At 47.1% G+C, this 20,428-nt stretch overlaps 1 protein-coding gene across 3 annotated transcripts in view; it reads left to right on the top strand.

Moving 5' to 3' along the window:
• The window catches only part of LOC115117165 (replication protein A 70 kDa DNA-binding subunit-like), a 94,172-nt gene that overhangs the window by 7,651 nt on the left and 66,093 nt on the right, over positions 1-20,428 (top strand). For all 3 annotated transcript variants that reach the window (XM_065004933.1, XM_065004934.1, XM_065004932.1), the window contains exon 2: positions 7,330-7,431. In XM_065004933.1, coding sequence (XP_064861005.1) covers positions 7,330-7,431 — 102 coding nt within the window. The remainder of the gene's footprint in view (positions 1-7,329; positions 7,432-20,428) is intronic.

Genomic DNA, 20,428 nt, shown 5'->3' with positions numbered 1-20,428 from the left:
TCATTAGGCTATGGACAGGTTGATCATTAGGCTATGGACAGGTTGATCATTAGGCTATGCTATGGACAGGTTGATCATTAGGCTATGGACAGGTTGATCATTAGGCTATGGACAGGTTGATCATTAGGCTATGGACAGGCTGATCATTAGACTATGGACAGGTTGATCATTAGACTATGGACAGGTTGATCATTTGGCTATGGACAGGTTGATCATTAGGATATGGACAGGTTGTTCATTAGGCTATGGACAGGTTGATCATTAGGCTATGGACAGGTTGATCATTAGGCTGTGGACAGGTTGATCATTAGGCTATGGACAGGTTGATCATTAGGCTATGGACAGGCTGATCATTAGGCCATGGACAGGTTGATCATTAGGCTATGGGCAGGCTAATGGCTAATCATTAGACTGTGGACTGGCTGATCATTAGGCTGTGGACAGGTTGATCATTAGGCTATGGACAGGTTGATCATTAGGCTATGGACAGGTTGATCATTAGACTATGGACAGGTTGATCATTAGGCTATGGACAGGTTGATCATTAGACTATGGACAGGTTGATCATTAGGCTATGGACAGGCGGATCATTAGGCTATGGACAGGTTGATCATTAGGCTATGGACAGGTTGATCATTAGGCTATGGACAGGTTGATCATTAGACTATGGACAGGTTGATCATTAGGCTATGGACAGGTTGATCATTAGGCTATGGACAGGCGAATCATTAGGCTATGGACAGGTTGATCATTAGGCTATGGACAGGTTGATCATTAGGCTATGGACAGGTTGATCATTAGACTATGGACAGGTTGATCATTAGACTATGGACAGGTTGATCATTAGGCTATGGACAGGTTGATCATTAGACTATGGACAGGTTGATCATTAGGCTATGGACAGGTTGATCATTAGACTATGGACAGGTTGATCATTAGACTATGGACAGGTTGATCATTAGGCTATGGACAAGCTGATCATTAGACTATGGACAGGATATGGCTAATCATTAGACTGTGGACAGGCTGATCATTAGGCTGTGGACAGGCTGATCACTAGACTATGGGCAGGCTGATCATTAGACTATGGACAGGATATGGCTAATCATTAGACTGTGGACAGGCTGATCATTAGGCTGTGGACAGGCTGATCACTAGACTATGGGCAGGCTGATCATTAGACTATTAACTGGCTGATCATTAGACTGTGGACAGGCTGATCACTAGACTATGGACAGGCTGATCATTAGACTATGGACAGGCTGATCATTAGACTATGGACAGGCTGATCATTAGACTATTAACTGGCTGATCATTCGACTGTGGACAGGCTGATCATTAGACCATGGACAGGCTGATCATTAGACTATTAACTGGCTGATCATTAGACTGTGGACAGGCTGATCATTAGACTATGGACAGGCTGATCATTAGGCTATGGACCTGCTGATCATTAGGCTATGGACAGGTTGATCATTAGGCTATGGACAGGTTGATCATTAGACTATGGACAGGCTAATGGCTAATCATTAGACTGTGGACTGGCTGATCATTAGACTGTGGACAGGCTGATCATTAGGCTGTGGACAGGCTGATCATTAGGCTATGGACAGGCGGATCATTAGGCTATGGTCAGGTTGATCATTAGGCTATGGACAGGCTGATCATTAGGCTATGGACAGGTTGATCATTAGGCCATGGGCAGGCTGATCATTAGGCTATGGACAGGCTGATCATTAGGCTATGGATAGGCTGATCATTAGACTATGGACAGGCTGATCATTAGACTATGGACAGGATATGGCTAATCATTAGACTGTGGACAGGCTGATCATTAGGCTGTGGACAGGCTGATCATTAGACTATTAACTGGCTGATCATTAGACTGTGGACAGGCTGATCATTAGACCATGGACAGGCTGATCATTAGACTGTGGACAGCCTGATCATTAGACTATGGACAGGTTGATCATTAGACTATGGACAGGCTGATCATTAGACTGTGGACAGGCTGATCATTAGACTATGGACAGGCTGATCATTAGGCTATGGACTGGCTGATCATTAGGCTATGGACAGGCTAATGGCTAATCATTAGACTGTGGACTGGCTGATCATTAGACTGTGGACAGGCTGATCATTAGGCTGTGGACAGGCTGTTCACTAGACTATTAACTGGCTGATCATTAGACTGTGGACAGGCTGATCATTAGGCTGTGGACAGGCTGATCATTAGACTATTAACTGGCTGATCATTAGGCTATGGACTGGCTGATCATTAGGCTATTAACTGGCTAATCATTAGACTGTGGACAGGCTGATCACTAGACTATGGGCAGGCTGATCATTAGACTGTGGACAGGCTGATCATTAGACTATGGACAGGCTGATCATTAGACTGTGGACAGGCTGATCATTAGACTATGGACAGGCTGATCATTAGACTGTGGACAGGCTGATCATTAGGCTGTGGACAGGCTGATCATTAGGCTGTGGACAGGCTGATCATTAGACTATTAACTGGCTGATCATTAGGCTATGGACTGGCTGATCATTAGGCTATTAACTGGCTAATCATTAGACTGTGGACAGGCTGATCACTAGACTATGGGCAGGCTGATCATTAGACTGTGGACAGGCTGATCATTAGACTGTGGACAGGCTGATCACTAGACTGTGGACAGGCTGATCATTAGACTATGGACAGGCTGATCATTAGACTGTGGACAGGCTGATCATTAGGCTATGGGCAGGCTGATCATTAGACTATGGACAGGCTGATCATTAGGCTATGGGCAGGCTGATCATTAGACTATGGACAGGCTGATCATTAGACTGTGGACAGGCTGATCATTAGGCTATGGGCAGGCTGATCATTAGACTATGGACAGGCTGATCATTAGGCTATGGGCAGGTTGATCATTAGACTATGGACAGGTTGATCATTAGACTATGGACAGGTTGATCATTAGACTATGGACAGGCTGATCATTAGACTATGGACAGGCTGATCATTAGGCTATGGACAGGCTGATCATTAGACTATGGACAGGATATGGCTAATCATTAGACTGTGGACAGGCTGATCATTAGGCTCTGGACAGGCTGATCACTAGACTATGGGCAGGCTGATCATTAGACTATGGACAGGATATGGCTAATCATTAGACTGTGGACAGGCTGATCATTAGGCTGTGGACAGGCTGATCACTAGACTATGGGCAGGCTGATCATTAGACTATTAACTGGCTGATCATTAGACTGTGGACAGGCTGATCACTAGACTATGGACAGGCTGATCATTAGACTATGGACAGGCTGATAATTAGACTATGGGCAGGCTGATCATTAGACTATTAACTGGCTGATCATTCGACTGTGGACAGGCTGATCATTAGACTATTAACTGGCTGATCATTAGACTGTGGACAGGCTGATCACTAGACTATGGACAGGCTGATCATTAGACTGTGGACAGGCTGATCATTAGACTGTGGACAGGTTGATCATTAGGCTATGGGCAGGTTGATCATTAGACTATGGACAGGCTAATGGCTAATCATTAGACTGTGGACTGGCTGATCATTAGACTGTGGACAGGCTGATCATTAGACTGTGGACAGGTTGATCATTAGACTATGGACAGGCTAATGGCTAATCATTAGACTGTGGACTGGCTGATCATTAGACTGTGGACAGGCTGATCATTAGGCTGTGGACAGGCTGATCATTAGGCTATGGACAGGCGGATCATTAGGCTATGGTCAGGTTGATCATTAGGCTATGGACAGGCTGATCATTAGGCTATGGACAGGTTGATCATTAGGCCATGGGCAGGCTGATCATTAGGCTATGGACAGGCTGATCATTAGGCTATGGACAGGCTGATCATTAGGCTATGGATAGGCTGATCATTAGACTATGGACAGGCTGATCATTAGACTATGGACAGGATATGGCTAATCATTAGACTGTGGACAGGCTGATCATTAGGCTGTGGACAGGCTGATCATTAGACTATTAACTGGCTGATCATTAGACTGTGGACAGGCTGATCATTAGACCATGGACAGGCTGATCATTAGACTGTGGACAGCCTGATCATTAGACTATGGACAGGTTGATCATTAGACTATGGACAGGCTGATCATTAGACTGTGGACAGGCTGATCATTAGACTATGGACAGGCTGATCATTAGGCTATGGACTGGCTGATCATTAGGCTATGGACAGGCTAATGGCTAATCATTAGACTATGGACAGGTTGATCATTAGACTATGGACAGGCTGATCATTAGGCTATGGACTGGCTGATCATTAGGCTATGGACAGGCTGATCATTAGACTATGGACAGGCTGATAATTAGACTATGGGCAGGCTGATCATTAGACTATTAACTGGCTGATCATTCGACTGTGGACAGGCTGATCATTAGACCATGGACAGGCTGATCATTAGACTATTAACTGGCTGATCATTAGACTGTGGACAGGCTGATCATTAGACTATGTACAGGCTGATCATTAGGCTATGGACTGGCTGATCATTAGGCTATGGACAGGTTGATCATTAGGCTATGGACAGGTTGATCATTAGACTATGGACAGGCTAATGGCTAATCATTAGACTGTGGACTGGCTGATCATTAGACTGTGGACAGGCTGATCATTAGGCTGTGGACAGGCTGATCATTAGGCTATGGACAGGCGGATCATTAGGCTATGGTCAGGTTGATCATTAGGCTATGGACAGGCTGATCATTAGGCTATGGACAGGTTGATCATTAGGCCATGGGCAGGCTGATCATTAGGCTATGGACAGGCTGATCATTAGGCTATGGACAGGCTGATCATTAGGCTATGGATAGGCTGATCATTAGACTATGGACAGGCTGATCATTAGACTATGGACAGGATATGGCTAATCATTAGACTGTGGACAGGCTGATCATTAGGCTGTGGACAGGCTGATCATTAGACTATTAACTGGCTGATCATTAGACTATGGACAGGTTGATCATTAGACTATGGACAGGCTGATCATTAGACTGTGGACAGGCTGATCATTAGACTATGGACAGGCTGATCATTAGGCTATGGACTGGCTGATCATTAGGCTATGGACAGGCTAATGGCTAATCATTAGACTGTGGACTGGCTGATCATTAGACTGTGGACAGGCTGATCATTAGGCTGTGGACAGGCTGATGGACTATTAACTGGCTGATCATTGGACAGGCTGTGGACTGTGGACAGGCTGATCATTAGACTATTAACTGGCTGATCATTAGACTGTGGACAGGCTGATCATTAGACTATGGACAGGCTGATCATTAGACTGTGGACAGGCTGATCATTAGGCTGTGGACAGGCTGATCATTAGGCTGTGGACAGGCTGATCATTAGACTATTAACTGGCTGATCATTAGGCTATGGACTGGCTGATCATTAGGCTATTAACTGGCTAATCATTAGACTGTGGACAGGCTGATCACTAGACTATGGGCAGGCTGATCATTAGACTGTGGACAGGCTGATCATTAGACTGTGGACAGGCTGATCACTAGACTGTGGACAGGCTGATCATTAGACTATGGACAGGCTGATCATTAGACTGTGGACTGGCTGATCATTAGACTGTGGACAGGCTGATCATTAGGCTGTGGACAGGCTGATCACTAGACTATTAACTGGCTGATCATTAGACTGTGGACAGGCTGATCATTAGGCTGTGGACAGGCTGATCATTAGACTATTAACTGGCTGATCATTAGGCTATGGACTGGCTGATCATTAGGCTATTAACTGGCTAATCATTAGACTGTGGACAGGCTGATCACTAGACTATGGGCAGGCTGATCATTAGACTGTGGACAGGCTGATCATTAGACTATGGACAGGCTGATCATTAGACTGTGGACAGGCTGATCATTAGACTATGGACAGGCTGATCATTAGACTGTGGACAGGCTGATCATTAGGCTGTGGACAGGCTGATCACTAGACTGTGGACAGGCTGATCACTAGACTGTGGACAGGCTGATCATTAGACTATGGACAGGCTGATCATTAGACTGTGGACAGGCTGATCATTAGACTATGGACAGGCTGATCATTAGACTGTGGACAGGCTGATCATTAGGCTATGGGCAGGCTGATCATTAGACTATGGACAGGCTGATCATTAGGCTATGGACAGGCTGATCATTAGACTATGGACAGGCTGATCATTAGACTATGGACAGGCTGATCATTAGGCTATGGACAGGCTGATCATTAGGCTATGGGCAGGCTGATCATTAGACTATGGACAGGCTGATCATTAGGCTATGGACAGGCTGATCATTAGACTGTGGACAGGCTGATCATTAGACTGTGGACAGGCTGATCATTAGACTGTGGACAGGCTGCATGCATGTCTTTCTATGTTTGATTTAATCTTCATATAGCCTATATCACAGCTGTCTCTACAGTGCGCCTCCTTTTTAAAACGTTCCTCTACATTTTACATGATATGTATAGACTCCATTTATTTAGCATTATCATACAATGTAGACTAGTTTTTGATATCCTACAGAAAGGATTTGAAGCTAAGGCCAGGTTTTTAATATGGTTTTGATACAGGAGAAATGTGATTTGCCTATGTTTATGGGTGAGATTAGCAGCAAGTGGCTTTTATTGATGGGTCCTATTAGGTGGGTGTGCGTATGAGTTTGCTAATTGTCTATGTCCATTCAGAAATGTTCCTGAAATAGACCTACTCTGTCTGGACTGCACCTCTGTAGTCAGATAGAAAGATCTGTAGGCAGCGAGCATCATGATGGTCGGCATGTACGAATAAGAACAGGTACCAGTTTGGCATTTCCTGTCTTATTAATTGGGGTGCAACTAAATGAAACGCACCCAAGCTCCTTTCATGAAAACCCTGTAGGATGAATAGCCTACCCTTGTACTGCGTCCTCTCTAGCCACTTAGAACAACATATTGCCAGTGAGAATGACTGGGGGAAACACCCTCTCTAGCCACATAGAACAACATATTGCCAGTGAGAATGACTGGGGAAAACACATTGGATTTGGTTTGAACGTTTTAGTGCGGTCAATATGGGAATCTGTATTTTTTAGGAATTCAGACGAAAAGATCCCAACACAGTTGGTGAGAAAAAGCATTTAACCTTACCTCTCTGTGTAGACAAAGTACCTGTCTGTCTTGTCTTTGTAGGACCAGTGTTGAGACACATTTTACCTTTGCAACTACGGCTTGGTCTGTCCACACTCTTATAAACCAGTCCCTATCTTGTCTTAACCTGTTACCTGTGTTCTCTGTAGTGTCCTCTCCAGGCCAGAGAAGGACCCTTCAGAACCAGGTCTCTGCCGTTAGTCACGCTGCTGCTTCTACTTCTACTGCCTCCCCTCACAACCAGCCCAGAGGTGAGTTCCATCACAATGTACTGCAATGTATTTTCTGCTGCTTCTACTTCTACTGCCTCCCCTCACAACCAGCCCAGAGGTGAGTTCCATCACAATGTACTGGAATGTATTTTCTACTGCCTGCTTCTACTGCCTCCCCTCACAACCAGCCCAGAGGTGAGTTCCATCACAATGTACTGCAATGTATTTTCTGCTGCCTGCTTCTACTGCCTCCCCTCACAACCAGCCCAGAGGTGAGTTCCATCACAATGTACTGCAATGTATTTTCTGCTGCTTCTACTTCTACTGCCTCCCCTCACACCATTCCATTCCTTTTAGCATGGCTGAAGGGAGGCTACATAATATTCCTCACACCATTCCATTCCTTTTAGCATGGCTGAAGGGAGGCTACATAATATTCCTCACACCAGTCCATTCCTTTTAGCATGGCTGAAGGGAGGCTACATAATATTCCTCACACCAGTCCATTCCTTTTAGCATGGCTGAAGGGAGGTTCTACCATATTCCTCACACCAGTCCATTCCTTTTAGCATGGCTGAAGGGAGGCTACATAATATTCCTCACACCATTCCATTCCTTTTAGCATGGCTGAAGGGAGGCTACATAATATTCCTCACACCATTCCATTCCTTTTAGCATGGCTGAAGGGAGGCTACATAATATTCCTCACACCATTCCATTCCTTTTAGCATGGCTGAAGGAGGCTACATAATATTCCTCACACCAGTCCATTCCTTTTAGCATGGCTGAAGGGAGGTTCTACCATATTCCTCACACCAGTCCATTCCTTTTAGCATGGCTGAAGGGAGGCTACATAATATTCCTCACACCAGTCCATTCCTTTTAGCATGGCTGAAGGGAGGCTACATAATATTCCTCACACCATTCCATTCCTTTTAGCATGGCTGAAGGGAGGCTACATAATATTCCTCACACCAGTCCATTCCTTTTAGCATGGCTGAAGGAGGCTACATAATATTCCTCACACCATTCCATTCCTTTTAGCATGGCTGAAGGGAGGCTACATAATATTCCTCACACCATTCCATTCCTTTTAGCATGGCTGAAGGAGGCTACATAATATTCCTCACACCATTCCATTCCTTTTAGCATGGCTGAAGGGAGGCTACATAATATTCCTCACACCAGTCCATTCCTTTTAGCATGGCTGAAGGGAGGTTCTACCATATTCCTCACACCAGTCCATTCCTTTTAGCATGGCTGAAGGGAGGCTACATAATATTCCTCACACCATTCCATTCCTTTTAGCATGGCTGAAGGGAGGCTACATAATATTCCTCACACCAGTCCATTCCTTTTAGCATGGCTGAAGGGAGGCTACATAATATTCCTCACACCAGTCCATTCCTTTTAGCATGGCTGAAGGGAGGCTACATAATATTCCTCACACCAGTCCATTCCTTTTAGCATGGCTGAAGGGAGGCTACATAATATTCCTCACACCATTCCATTCCTTTTAGCATGGCTGAAGGGAGGCTACATAATATTCCTCACACCAGTCCATTCCTTTTAGCATGGCTGAAGGGAGGCTACATAATATTCCTCACACCATTCCATTCCTTTTAGCATGGCTGAAGGGAGGCTACATAATATTCCTCACACCAGTCCATTCCTTTTAGCATGGCTGAAGGAGGCTACATAATATTCCTCACACCATTCCATTCCTTTTAGCATGGCTGAAGGGAGGCTACATAATATTCCTCACACCATTCCATTCCTTTTAGCATGGCTGAAGGGAGGCTACATAATATTCCTCACACCATTCCATTCCTTTTAGCATGGCTGAAGGGAGGCTACATAATATTCCTCACACCAGTCCATTCCTTTTAGCATGGCTGAAGGGAGGTTCTACCATATTCCTCACACCAGTCCATTCCTTTTAGCATGGCTGAAGGGAGGCTACATAATATTCCTCACACCATTCCATTCCTTTTAGCATGGCTGAAGGGAGGCTACATAATATTCCTCACACCAGTCCATTCCTTTTAGCATGGCTGAAGGGAGGCTACATAATATTCCTCACACCAGTCCATTCCTTTTAGCATGGCTGAAGGGAGGCTACATAATATTCCTCACACCAGTCTATTCCTTTTAGCATGGCTGAAGGGAGGCTACATAATATTCCTCACACCATTCCATTCCTTTTAGCATGGCTGAAGGGAGGCTACATAATATTCCTCACACCAGTCCATTCCTTTTAGCAGGGCTGGAGGGAGGTTCTACTATATTCCTCACACCAGTCCATTCCTTTTAGCAGGGCTGGAGGGAGGTTCTACTATATTCCTCACACCAGTCCATTCCTTTTACCATGGCTGAAGGGAGGTTCTACCATATTCCTCACACCAGTCCATTCCTTTTAGCAGGGCTGGAGGGAGGTTCTACTATATTCCTCACACCAGTCCATTCCTTTTAGCAGGGTTGGAGGGAGGTTCTACCATATTCCTCACACCAGTCCATTCCTTTTAGCAGGGCTGGAGGGAGGTTCTACTATATTCCTCACACCAGTCCATTCCTTTTAGCATGGCTGAAGGGAGGCTACATAATATTCCTCACACCAGTCCATTCCTTTTAGCAGGGCTGGAGGGAGGTTCTACTATATTCCTCACACCAGTCCATTCCTTTTAGCAGGGCTGGAGGGAGGTTCTACTATATTCCTCACACCAGTCCATTCCTTTTACCATGGCTGAAGGGAGGTTCTACCATATTCCTCACACCAGTCCATTCCTTTTAGCAGGGCTGGAGGGAGGTTCTACTATATTCCTCACACCAGTCCATTCCTTTTAGCAGGGCTGGAGGGAGGTTCTACTATATTCCTCACACCAGTCCATTCCTTTTACCATGGCTGAAGGGAGGTTCTACCATATTCCTCACACCAGTCCATTCCTTTTAGCAGGGCTGGAGGGAGGTTCTACTATATTCCTCACACCAGTACATTCCTTTTACCATGGCTGAAGGGAGGTTCTACCATATTCCTCACACCAGTCCATTCCTTTTAGCAGGGCTGAAGGGAGGTTCCACTATATTCCTCACACCAGTCCATTCCTTTTAGCATGGCTGAAGGGAGGCTACATAATATTCCTCACACCAGTCCATTCCTTTTAGCAGGGCTGGAGGGAGGTTCTACTATATTCCTCACACCAGTCCATTCCTTTTAGCAGGGCTGGAGGGAGGTTCTACTATATTCCTCACACCAGTCCATTCCTTTTACCATGGCTGAAGGGAGGTTCTACCATATTCCTCACACCAGTCCATTCCTTTTAGCAGGGCTGGAGGGAGGTTCTACTATATTCCTCACACCAGTCCATTCCTTTTAGCAGGGCTGGAGGGAGGTTCTACTATATTCCTCACACCAGTCCATTCCTTTTACCATGGCTGAAGGGAGGTTCTACCATATTCCTCACACCAGTCCATTCCTTTTAGCAGGGCTGGAGGGAGGTTCTACTATATTCCTCACACCAGTACATTCCTTTTACCATGGCTGAAGGGAGGTTCTACCATATTCCTCACACCAGTCCATTCCTTTTAGCAGGGCTGAAGGGAGGTTTTAGCATGGCACTATATTCCTCACACCAGTCCATTCCTTTTAGCATGGCTGAAGGGAGGCTACATAATATTCCTCACACCAGTCCATTCCTTTTAGCATGGCTGAAGGGAGGCTACATAATATTCCTCACACCAGTCCATTCCTTTTAGCATGGCTGAAGGGAGGCTACATAATATTCCTCACACCAGTCCATTCCTTTTAGCAGGGCTGGAGGGAGGTTCCACTATATTCCTCACACCAGTCCATTCCTTTTAGCATGGCTGAAGGGAGGCTACATAATATTCCTCACACCAGTCCATTCCTTTTAGCATGGCTGAAGGGAGGCTACATAATATTCCTCACACCAGTCCATTCCTTTTAGCATGGCTGAAGGGAGGTTCTACCATATTCCTCACACCAGTCCATTCCTTTTACCATGGCTGAAGGGAGGCTACATAATATTCCTCACACCAGTCCATTCCTTTTAGCATGGCTGAAGGGAGGCTACATAATATTCCTCACACCAGTCCATTCCTTTTAGCATGGCTGAAGGGAGGTTCTACCATATTCCTCACACCAGTCCATTCCTTTTACCATGGCTGAAGGGAGGCTACATAATATTCCTCACACCAGTCCATTCCTTTTAGCATGGCTGAAGGGAGGCTACATAATATTCCTCACACCAGTCCATTCCTTTTAGCATGGCTGAAGGGAGGCTACATAATATTCCTCACACCAGTCGGTAGAAAATCGTAAAATTGTAATGTCCATTTTACTGTAAAGTGTACCCTATTTACACTATAGTCCAGCAGGGGGAGCCATCCTTGATTGGTAGTACTATGGGTGTATGTTTCTCCTTCGTGAGTGTTAAACTCGTGTGTGTGTGTGTGTGTGTGTGTGTGTGTGTGTGTGTGTGTGTGTGTGGGTGTGCGTGCGGGTGATATACCGTATATGCCTTATCCCGGGGTATTTTGAAATACCACTGAAATGATTGTCTTGATATTCTGATTATTTTCTTGATATGATCGTCCCATACTGATCTCTCTCTATCTGGCTCCCGTGTGTATGAATATTAATGTTAACTACCCCGTCGTCAGCCGTCTGCTGAAAAAAGCGGCTCTATCTGTGATTTCCCCCAGGACACACACACAGAGTAGGATACACTGTTTGCTGTGATCCACAACAGGAGCTTAAATTCGGTGAACAAACTATTGAATATTTTTCATCCCTGTCAATTACCCCCTTCTCTCTATACAGTTCTTCCTCCATACTAAACTATACTGGATCAGGACGTGTACAATACATTATGTAGCTCACGTCACAAATGGCACTCTATGACCCATGTGAAGTGCACAACTTTTGATCCTTTACACACTGGCCTGTATTAGGGCTTTACGCACTGGCCTGTATTAGGGCTTTACACACTGGCCCAGGTTAACCCTTTACACACTGGCCCAGGTTAACCCTTTACACACTGGCCCGTGTTAACCCTTTACACACTGGCCCAGGTTAACCCTTTACACACTGGCCCAGGTTAACCCTTTACACACTGTCCTGTATTAGGGCTTTACACACTGGCCCAGGTTAACCCTTTACATACTGGCCTGTATTAGGGCTTTACGCACTGGCCTGTATTAGGGCTTTACACACTGGCCCAGGTTAACCCTTTACACACTTGCCCAGGTTAACCCTTTACACACTGGCCCGTGTTAACCCTTTACACACTGGCCTGTATTAGGGCTTTACACACTGGCCCAGGTTAACCCTTTACACACTTGCCCAGGTTAACCCTTTACACACTGGCCCGTGTTAACCCTTTACACACTGGCCCAGGTTAACCCTTTACACACTGGCCCAGGTTAACCCTTTACACACTGTCCTGTATTAGGGCTTTACACACTGGCCCAGGTTAACCCTTTACACACTGGCCCAGGTTAACCCTTTACACACTGGCCCAGGTTAACCCTTTACACACTGGCCCAGGTTAACCCTTTACACACTGGCCCGTGTTAACCCTTTACACACTGGCCCGTGTTAACCCTTTACACACTGGCCCAGGTTAACCCTTTACAAACTGGCCCAGGTTAACCCTTTACAAACTGGCCTGTATTAGGGCTTTACACACTGACCCGTGTTAACCCTTTACACACTGGCCCATGTTAACCCTTTACACACTGGCCCAGGTTAACCCTTTACACACTGGCCTGCATTAGGGCTTTACACACTGGCCTGTATTAGGGCTTTACACACTGGCCCAGGTTAACCCTTTACACACTGGCCCGTGTTAACCCTTTACACACTGGCCCAGGTTAACCCTTTACACACTGGCCCAGGTTAACCCTTTACACACTGGCCCGGGTTAACCCTTTACACACTGGCCCAGGTTAACCCTTTACAAACTGGCCTGTATTAGGGCTTTACACACTGACCCGTGTTAACCCTTTACACACTGGCCCATGTTAACCCTTTACACACTGGCCCAGGTTAACCCTTTACACACTGGCCTGCATTAGGGCTTTACACACTGGCCTGTATTAGGGCTTTACACACTGGCCCAGGTTAACCCTTTACACACTGGCCCAGGTTAACCCTTTACACACTGGCCCAGGTTAACCCTTTACACACTGGCCCATGTTAACCCTTTACACACTGGCCCATGTTAACCCTTTACACACTGGCCCAGGTTAACCCTTTACACACTGGCCCATGTTAACCCTTTACAAACTGGCCTGTATTAGGGCGTTACACACTGGCCCATGTTAACCCTTTACACACTGGCCCAGGTTAACCCTTTACACACTGGCCCAGGTTAACCCTTTACACACTGGCCCAGGTTAACCCTTTACACACTGGCCTGTATTAGGGCTTTACACACTGGCCCAGGTTAACCCTTTACACACTGGCCCATGTTAACCCTTTACACACTGGCCTGTATTAGGGCTTTACACACTGGCCCAGGTTAACCCTTTACACACTTGCCCAGGTTAACCCTTTACACACTGGCCCGTGTTAACCCTTTACACACTGGCCTGTATTAGGGCTTTACACACTGGCCCAGGTTAACCCTTTACACACTTGCCCAGGTTAACCCTTTACACACTGGCCCGTGTTAACCCTTTACACACTGGCCCAGGTTAACCCTTTACACACTGGCCCAGGTTAACCCTTTACACACTGTCCTGTATTAGGGCTTTACACACTGGCCCAGGTTAACCCTTTACACACTGGCCCAGGTTAACCCTTTACACACTGGCCCAGGTTAACCCTTTACACACTGGCCTGTATTAGGGCTTTACACACTGTCCCAGGTTAACCCTTTACACACTGGCCCAGGTTAACCCTTTACACACTGGCCCGTGTTAACCCTTTACACACTGGCCCGTGTTAACCCTTTACACACTGGCCCAGGTTAACCCTTTACAAACTGGCCCAGGTTAACCCTTTACAAACTGGCCTGTATTAGGGCTTTACACACTGACCCGTGTTAACCCTTTACACACTGGCCCATGTTAACCCTTTACACACTGGCCCAGGTTAACCCTTTACACACTGGCCTGCATTAGGGCTTTACACACTGGCCTGTATTAGGGCTTTACACACTGGCCCAGGTTAACCCTTTACACACTGGCCCGTGTTAACCCTTTACACACTGGCCCAGGTTAACCCTTTACACACTGGCCCAGGTTAACCCTTTACACACTGGCCCGGGTTAACCCTTTACACACTGGCCCAGGTTAACCCTTTACAAACTGGCCTGTATTAGGGCTTTACACACTGACCCGTGTTAACCCTTTACACACTGGCCCATGTTAACCCTTTACACACTGGCCCAGGTTAACCCTTTACACACTGGCCTGCATTAGGGCTTTACACACTGGCCTGTATTAGGGCTTTACACACTGGCCCAGGTTAACCCTTTACACACTGGCCCAGGTTAACCCTTTACACACTGGCCCAGGTTAACCCTTTACACACTGGCCCATGTTAACCCTTTACACACTGGCCCATGTTAACCCTTTACACACTGGCCCAGGTTAACCCTTTACACACTGGCCCATGTTAACCCTTTACAAACTGGCCTGTATTAGGGCTTTACACACTGGCCCATGTTAACCCTTTACACACTGGCCCAGGTTAACCCTTTACACACTGGCCCAGGTTAACCCTTTACACACTGGACTGTATTAGGGCTTTACACACTGGCCCAGGTTAACCCTTTACACACTGGCCTGTATTAGGGCTTTACACACTGGCCCAGGTTAACCCTTTACACACTGGCCCATGTTAACCCTTTACACACTGGCCTGTATTAGGGCTTTACACACTGGCCCAGGTTAACCCTTTACACACTGGCCCAGGTTAACCCTTTACACACTGGCCCAGGTTAACCCTTTACACACTGGCCTGTATTAGGGCTTTACACACTGACCCGTGTTAACCCTTTACACACTGGCCCATGTTAACGCTTTACACACTGGCCCAGGTTAACCCTTTACACACTGGCCTGCATTAGGGCTTTACACACTGACCCGTGTTAACCCTTTACACACTGGCCCATGTTAACGCTTTACACACTGGCCCATGTTAACGCTTTACACACTGGCCCTTGTTAACGCTTTACACACTGGCCTGTGTTAACCCTTTACACACTGGCCCGTGTTAACCCTTTGCACACTGGCCTGTGTTAACCCTTTCACACACTGGCCTGTGTTAGCGCTTTAAGAGAGAGCGCCGTAATAAAGACTGGCGTGCGGGATACCTGACGAGACTACACCGGCGTGTGGATAAACCACTATGTTCTATTGGCTAATGTGCAATCAATGAAGAATAAACTGAACGAGATTCGTTCAAGACTATCCTATCAATGTCATCTGAATAACTGTTTCTAGTGTTGAACGTTTCCAAGACATTAGTGGTCTCGATTATTGGGAAATTGAAAAAATATGGAACTACCTAGAATTTGCCTAGAGCTGTCTGTCCAACCAAACTGAGCAACCGGGCAAGTAGGACCCAATTACCACTCTGACAGAACTACATAGTTCCTTGGCTGAGATGGGAGAACCAGAATGATAACAGTCTCTACAGCACTTCATCAATCTGGGCTTTATTGGAGAGTGGCCAGACAGAAGTCACTCCTGAGAAAAAGGCACATGACGGCACGCCTGGAGTTTGCAAAAAGGCATGTGAAAGACTCTAAGAGCATAAGGCAAAAGATTCTGTAGTCTGATGAGACAAAAATTTAACTCTTTGGCCTGAATGCAAAGAAAACCAGGTATATATTGTTACCCGTCTAACACCATCCCCGCCGTGAAGCTTGGTGGTGGCAGCATCATGCTACCACCACCAAGCTTCATGCTATAGTCTCTGCAGCTTTACAGCGGCAGCAGCTGGAGTGCAGTATCTAATATTGACAAAGTCTCAAGGTTCTGCTTGCCTGAGTTAGAATGTATTGTGAAAAACTGTAGAACATTCTATTTACCGAGACAGTTTTCATCTATATGTTTCGTAGCTATCTATTTACTATCACAAACTGATGCTGACACTAAGACTGCACTCAACCAGCTGTATAAGCAAACAAGAAAATGGTCACCCAAAGGTGGCACTACAAGTGGCCAGTGTTTTTAATGCAGGAAATCTCTAATCTGCTTTACCTCATTTCTAGCAGCATGTCACCTGTGCAACTAGAGATAAAACAACTCTAGATCACCTTTACTCCACACACAGAGATGCAAACAAAGCTCTCCCTCCAGACAGATTACCAGAATGTGTACTTGAAGCATGCCCCAACCAGCTGGCTAGTGTCTACACTGACAATTTCAAACTCTCTCTGACCCAGTCTGTAATACAGTTGAAGTCAGAAGTTGACATACACTTAGGTTGGAGTCACTTAAAATCATTTTTCAAGCACTCCTTAAATGTATTGTTAACAAACTATAGTTTTGGCAAGTCGGATATGACATCTACGTTGTGCATTTGATCCAAGTCATTTTTCTGTTTACAGACATATTATTTCACGTGTAATTCACTATATCAGATTAGTTCACTTATAATTCACTGTATCACTACTCCAGTGTGTCAGACGTTTAAATACACTAAGTTGACTGTGCCTTTATACAGCTTGGAAAATTCCAGAAAATAATGTCATGGCTTTAGAAGCTTCTGATAGACTAATTGACATAATTTAAGTCAATTGGAGGTGTACCTGTGGTTGTATTTCAAGGCCTACCTTCAAACACAGTGCCTCTTTGCTTGACATCATGGGAAAATCAAAAGAGATCAGCCAAGACCTCAGAAAAAAATTGTAGTCCTCCACAAGTCTGGTTCAGCCTATGCCTGAAGGTACCACATTCATCTGTACAAACAATAGTATGCAAGCATAAACACCCTGGGACCACGCAGCCATCATACCGCTCAGGAAGGAGATTAATTCTGTCTCCTAGAGATGAACGTACTTTAGTGCGAAAAGTGCGACTTACAAATTGGTGCATTCACCTTATGACATCCAGTGGAACAGTAGTGCATCTAAATCTTTTAAGGGGGGGGGGGGGTGAGAGGGATTACTTTATCCTATCCTAGGTATTCCTTAAAGAGGTGGGGTTTCAGGTGTCTCCGGAAGGTGGTGATTGACTCCGCTGTCCTGGCGTCGTGAGGGAGTTTGTTCCACCATTGGGGGGCCAGAGCAGCGAACAGTTTTGACTGGGCTGAGCGGGAACTGTACTTCCTCAGTGGTAGGGAGGCGAGCAGGCCAGAGGTGGATGAACGCAGTGCCCTTGTTTGGGTGTAGGGCCTGATCAGAGCCTGGAGGTACTGAGGTGCCGTTCCCCTCACAGCTCCATAGGCAAGCACCATGGTCTTGTAGCGGATGCGAGCTTCAACTGGAAGCCAGTGGAGAGAGCGGAGGAGCGGGGTGACGTGAGAGAACTTGGGAAGGTTGAACACCAGACGGGCTGCGGCGTTCTGGATGAGTTGTAGGGGTTTAATGGCACAGGCAGGGAGCCCAGCCAACAGCGAGTTGCAGTAATCCAGACGGGAGATGACAAGTGCCTGGATTAGGACCTGCGCCGCTTCCTGTGTGAGGCAGGGTCGTACTCTGCGGATGTTGTAGAGCATGAACCTACAGGAACGGGCCACCGCCTTGATGTTAGTTGAGAACGACAGGGTGTTGTCCAGGATCACGCCAAGGTTCTTAGCGCTCTGGGAGGAGGACACAATGGAGTTGTCAACCGTGATGGCGAGATCATGGAACGGGCAGTCCTTCCCGGGAGGAAGAGCAGCTCCGTCTTGCCGAGGTTCAGCTTGAGGTGGTGATCCGTCATCCACACTGATATGTCTGCCAGACATGCAGAGATGCGATTCGCCACCTGGTCATCAGAAGGGGGAAAGGAGAAGATTAATTGTGTGTCGTCTGCATAGCAATGATAGGAGAGACCATGTGAGGTTATGACAGAGCCAAGTGACTTGGTGTATAGCGAGAATAGGAGAGGGCCTAGAACAGAGCCCTGGGGGACACCAGTGGTGAGAGCACGTGGTGTGGAGACGGATTCTCGCCACGCCACCTGGTAGGAGCGACCTGTCAGGTAGGACGCAATCCAAGCGTGGGCCGCGCCGGAGATGCCCAACTCGGAGAGGGTGGAGAGGAGGATCTGATGGTTCACAGTATCGAAGGCAGCCGATAGGTCTAGAAGGATGAGAGCAGAGGAGAGAGAATTAGCTTTAGCAGTGCGGAGCGCCTCCGTGATACAGAGAAGAGCAGTCTCAGTTGAATGACTAGTCTTGAAACCTGACTGATTTGGATCAAGAAGGTCATTCTGAGAGAGATAGCGGGAGAGCTGGCCAAGGACGGCACGTTCAAGAGTTTTGGAGAGAAAAGAAAGAAGGGATACTGGTCTGTAGTTGTTGACATCGGAGGGATCGAGGTAGGTTTTTTCAGAAGGGGTGCAACTCTCGCTCTCTTGAAGACGGAAGGGACGTAGCCAGCGGTCAGGGATGAGTTGATGAGCGAGGTGAGGTAAGGGAGAAGGTCTCCGGAAATGGTCTGGAGAAGAGAGGAGGATAGGGTCAAGCGGGCAGGTTGTTGGGCGGCCGGCCGTCACAAGACGCGAGATTTCATCTGGAGAGAGAGGGGAGAAAGAGGTCAGAGCACAGGGTAGGGCAGTGTGAGCAGAACCAGCGGTGTCGTTTGACTTAGCAAACGAGGATCGGATGTCGTCGACCTTCTTTTCAAAATGGTTGACGAAGTCATCTGCAGAGAGGGAAGAGGGGGGGGGAGGATTCAGGAGGGAGGAGAAGGTTGCAAAGAGCTTCCTAGGGTTAGAGGCAGATGCTTGGAATTTAGAGTGGTAGAAAGTGGCTTTAGCAGCAGAGAGAGAAGAGGAAAATGTAGAGAGGAGGGAGTGAAAGGATGTCAGGTCCGCAGGGAGGCGAGTTTTCCTCCATTTCCGCTCGGCTGCCCGGAGCCCTGTTCTGTGAGCTCGCAATGAGTCGTCGAGCCACGGTGCGGGAGGGGAGGACCGAGCCGGCCTGGAGGATAGGGGACATAGAGAGTCAACGGATGCAGAAAGGGAGGAGAGGAGGGTTGAGGAGGCAGAATCAGGAGATAGGTTGGAGAAGGTTTGAGCAGAGGGAAGAGATGATAGGATGGAAGAGGAGAGAGTAGCGGGGGAGAGAGAGCGAAGGTTGGGACGGCGCGATACCATCCGAGTAGGGGCAGTGTGGGAAGTGTTGGATGAGAGCGAGAGGGAAAAGGATACAAGGTAGTGGTCGGAGACTTGGAGGGGAGTTGCAATGAGGTTAGTGGAAGAACAGCATCTAGTAAAGATGAGGTCGAGCGTATTTCCTGCCTTGTGAGTAGGGGGAAGGTGAGAGGGTGAGGTCAAAAGAGGAGAGGAGTGGAAAGAAGGAGGCAGAGAGGAATGAGTCAAAGGTAGACGTGGGGAGGTTAAAGTCGCCCAGAACTGTGAGAGGTGAGCCGTCCTCAGGAAAGGAGCTTATCAAGGCATCAAGCTCATTGATGAACTCTCCGAGGAACCTGGAGGGCGATAAATTATAAGGATGTTAAGCTTGAAAGGGCTGGTAACTGTGACAGCATGGAATTCAAAGGAGGCGATAGACAGATGGGTAAGGGGAGAAAGAGAGAATGACCACTTGGGAGAGATGAGGATCCCGGTGCCACCACCCCGCTGACCAGAAGCTCTCGGGGTGTGCGAGAACACGTGGGCAGACGAAGAGAGAGCAGTAGGAGTAGCAGTGTTGTCTGTGGTGATCCATGTTTCCGTCAGTGCCAAGAAGTCGAGGGACTGGAGGGAGGCATAGGCTGAGATGAACTCTGCCTTGTTGGCCGCAGATCGGCAGTTCCAGAGGCTACCGGAGACCTGGAACTCCACGTGGGTCGTGCGCGCTGGGACCACCAGATTAGGGTGGCCGCGGCCACGCGGTGTGGAGCGTTTGTATGGT

Source organism: Oncorhynchus nerka, linkage group LG19 (assembly GCF_034236695.1).
Source record: "Oncorhynchus nerka isolate Pitt River linkage group LG19, Oner_Uvic_2.0, whole genome shotgun sequence".
In the NCBI taxonomy this organism is placed as follows: domain Eukaryota; kingdom Metazoa; phylum Chordata; class Actinopteri; order Salmoniformes; family Salmonidae; genus Oncorhynchus; species Oncorhynchus nerka.
The sequence above is the reverse complement of the archived record's forward strand: the minus strand, read 5'-3'. Positions and strand labels throughout refer to the sequence as shown.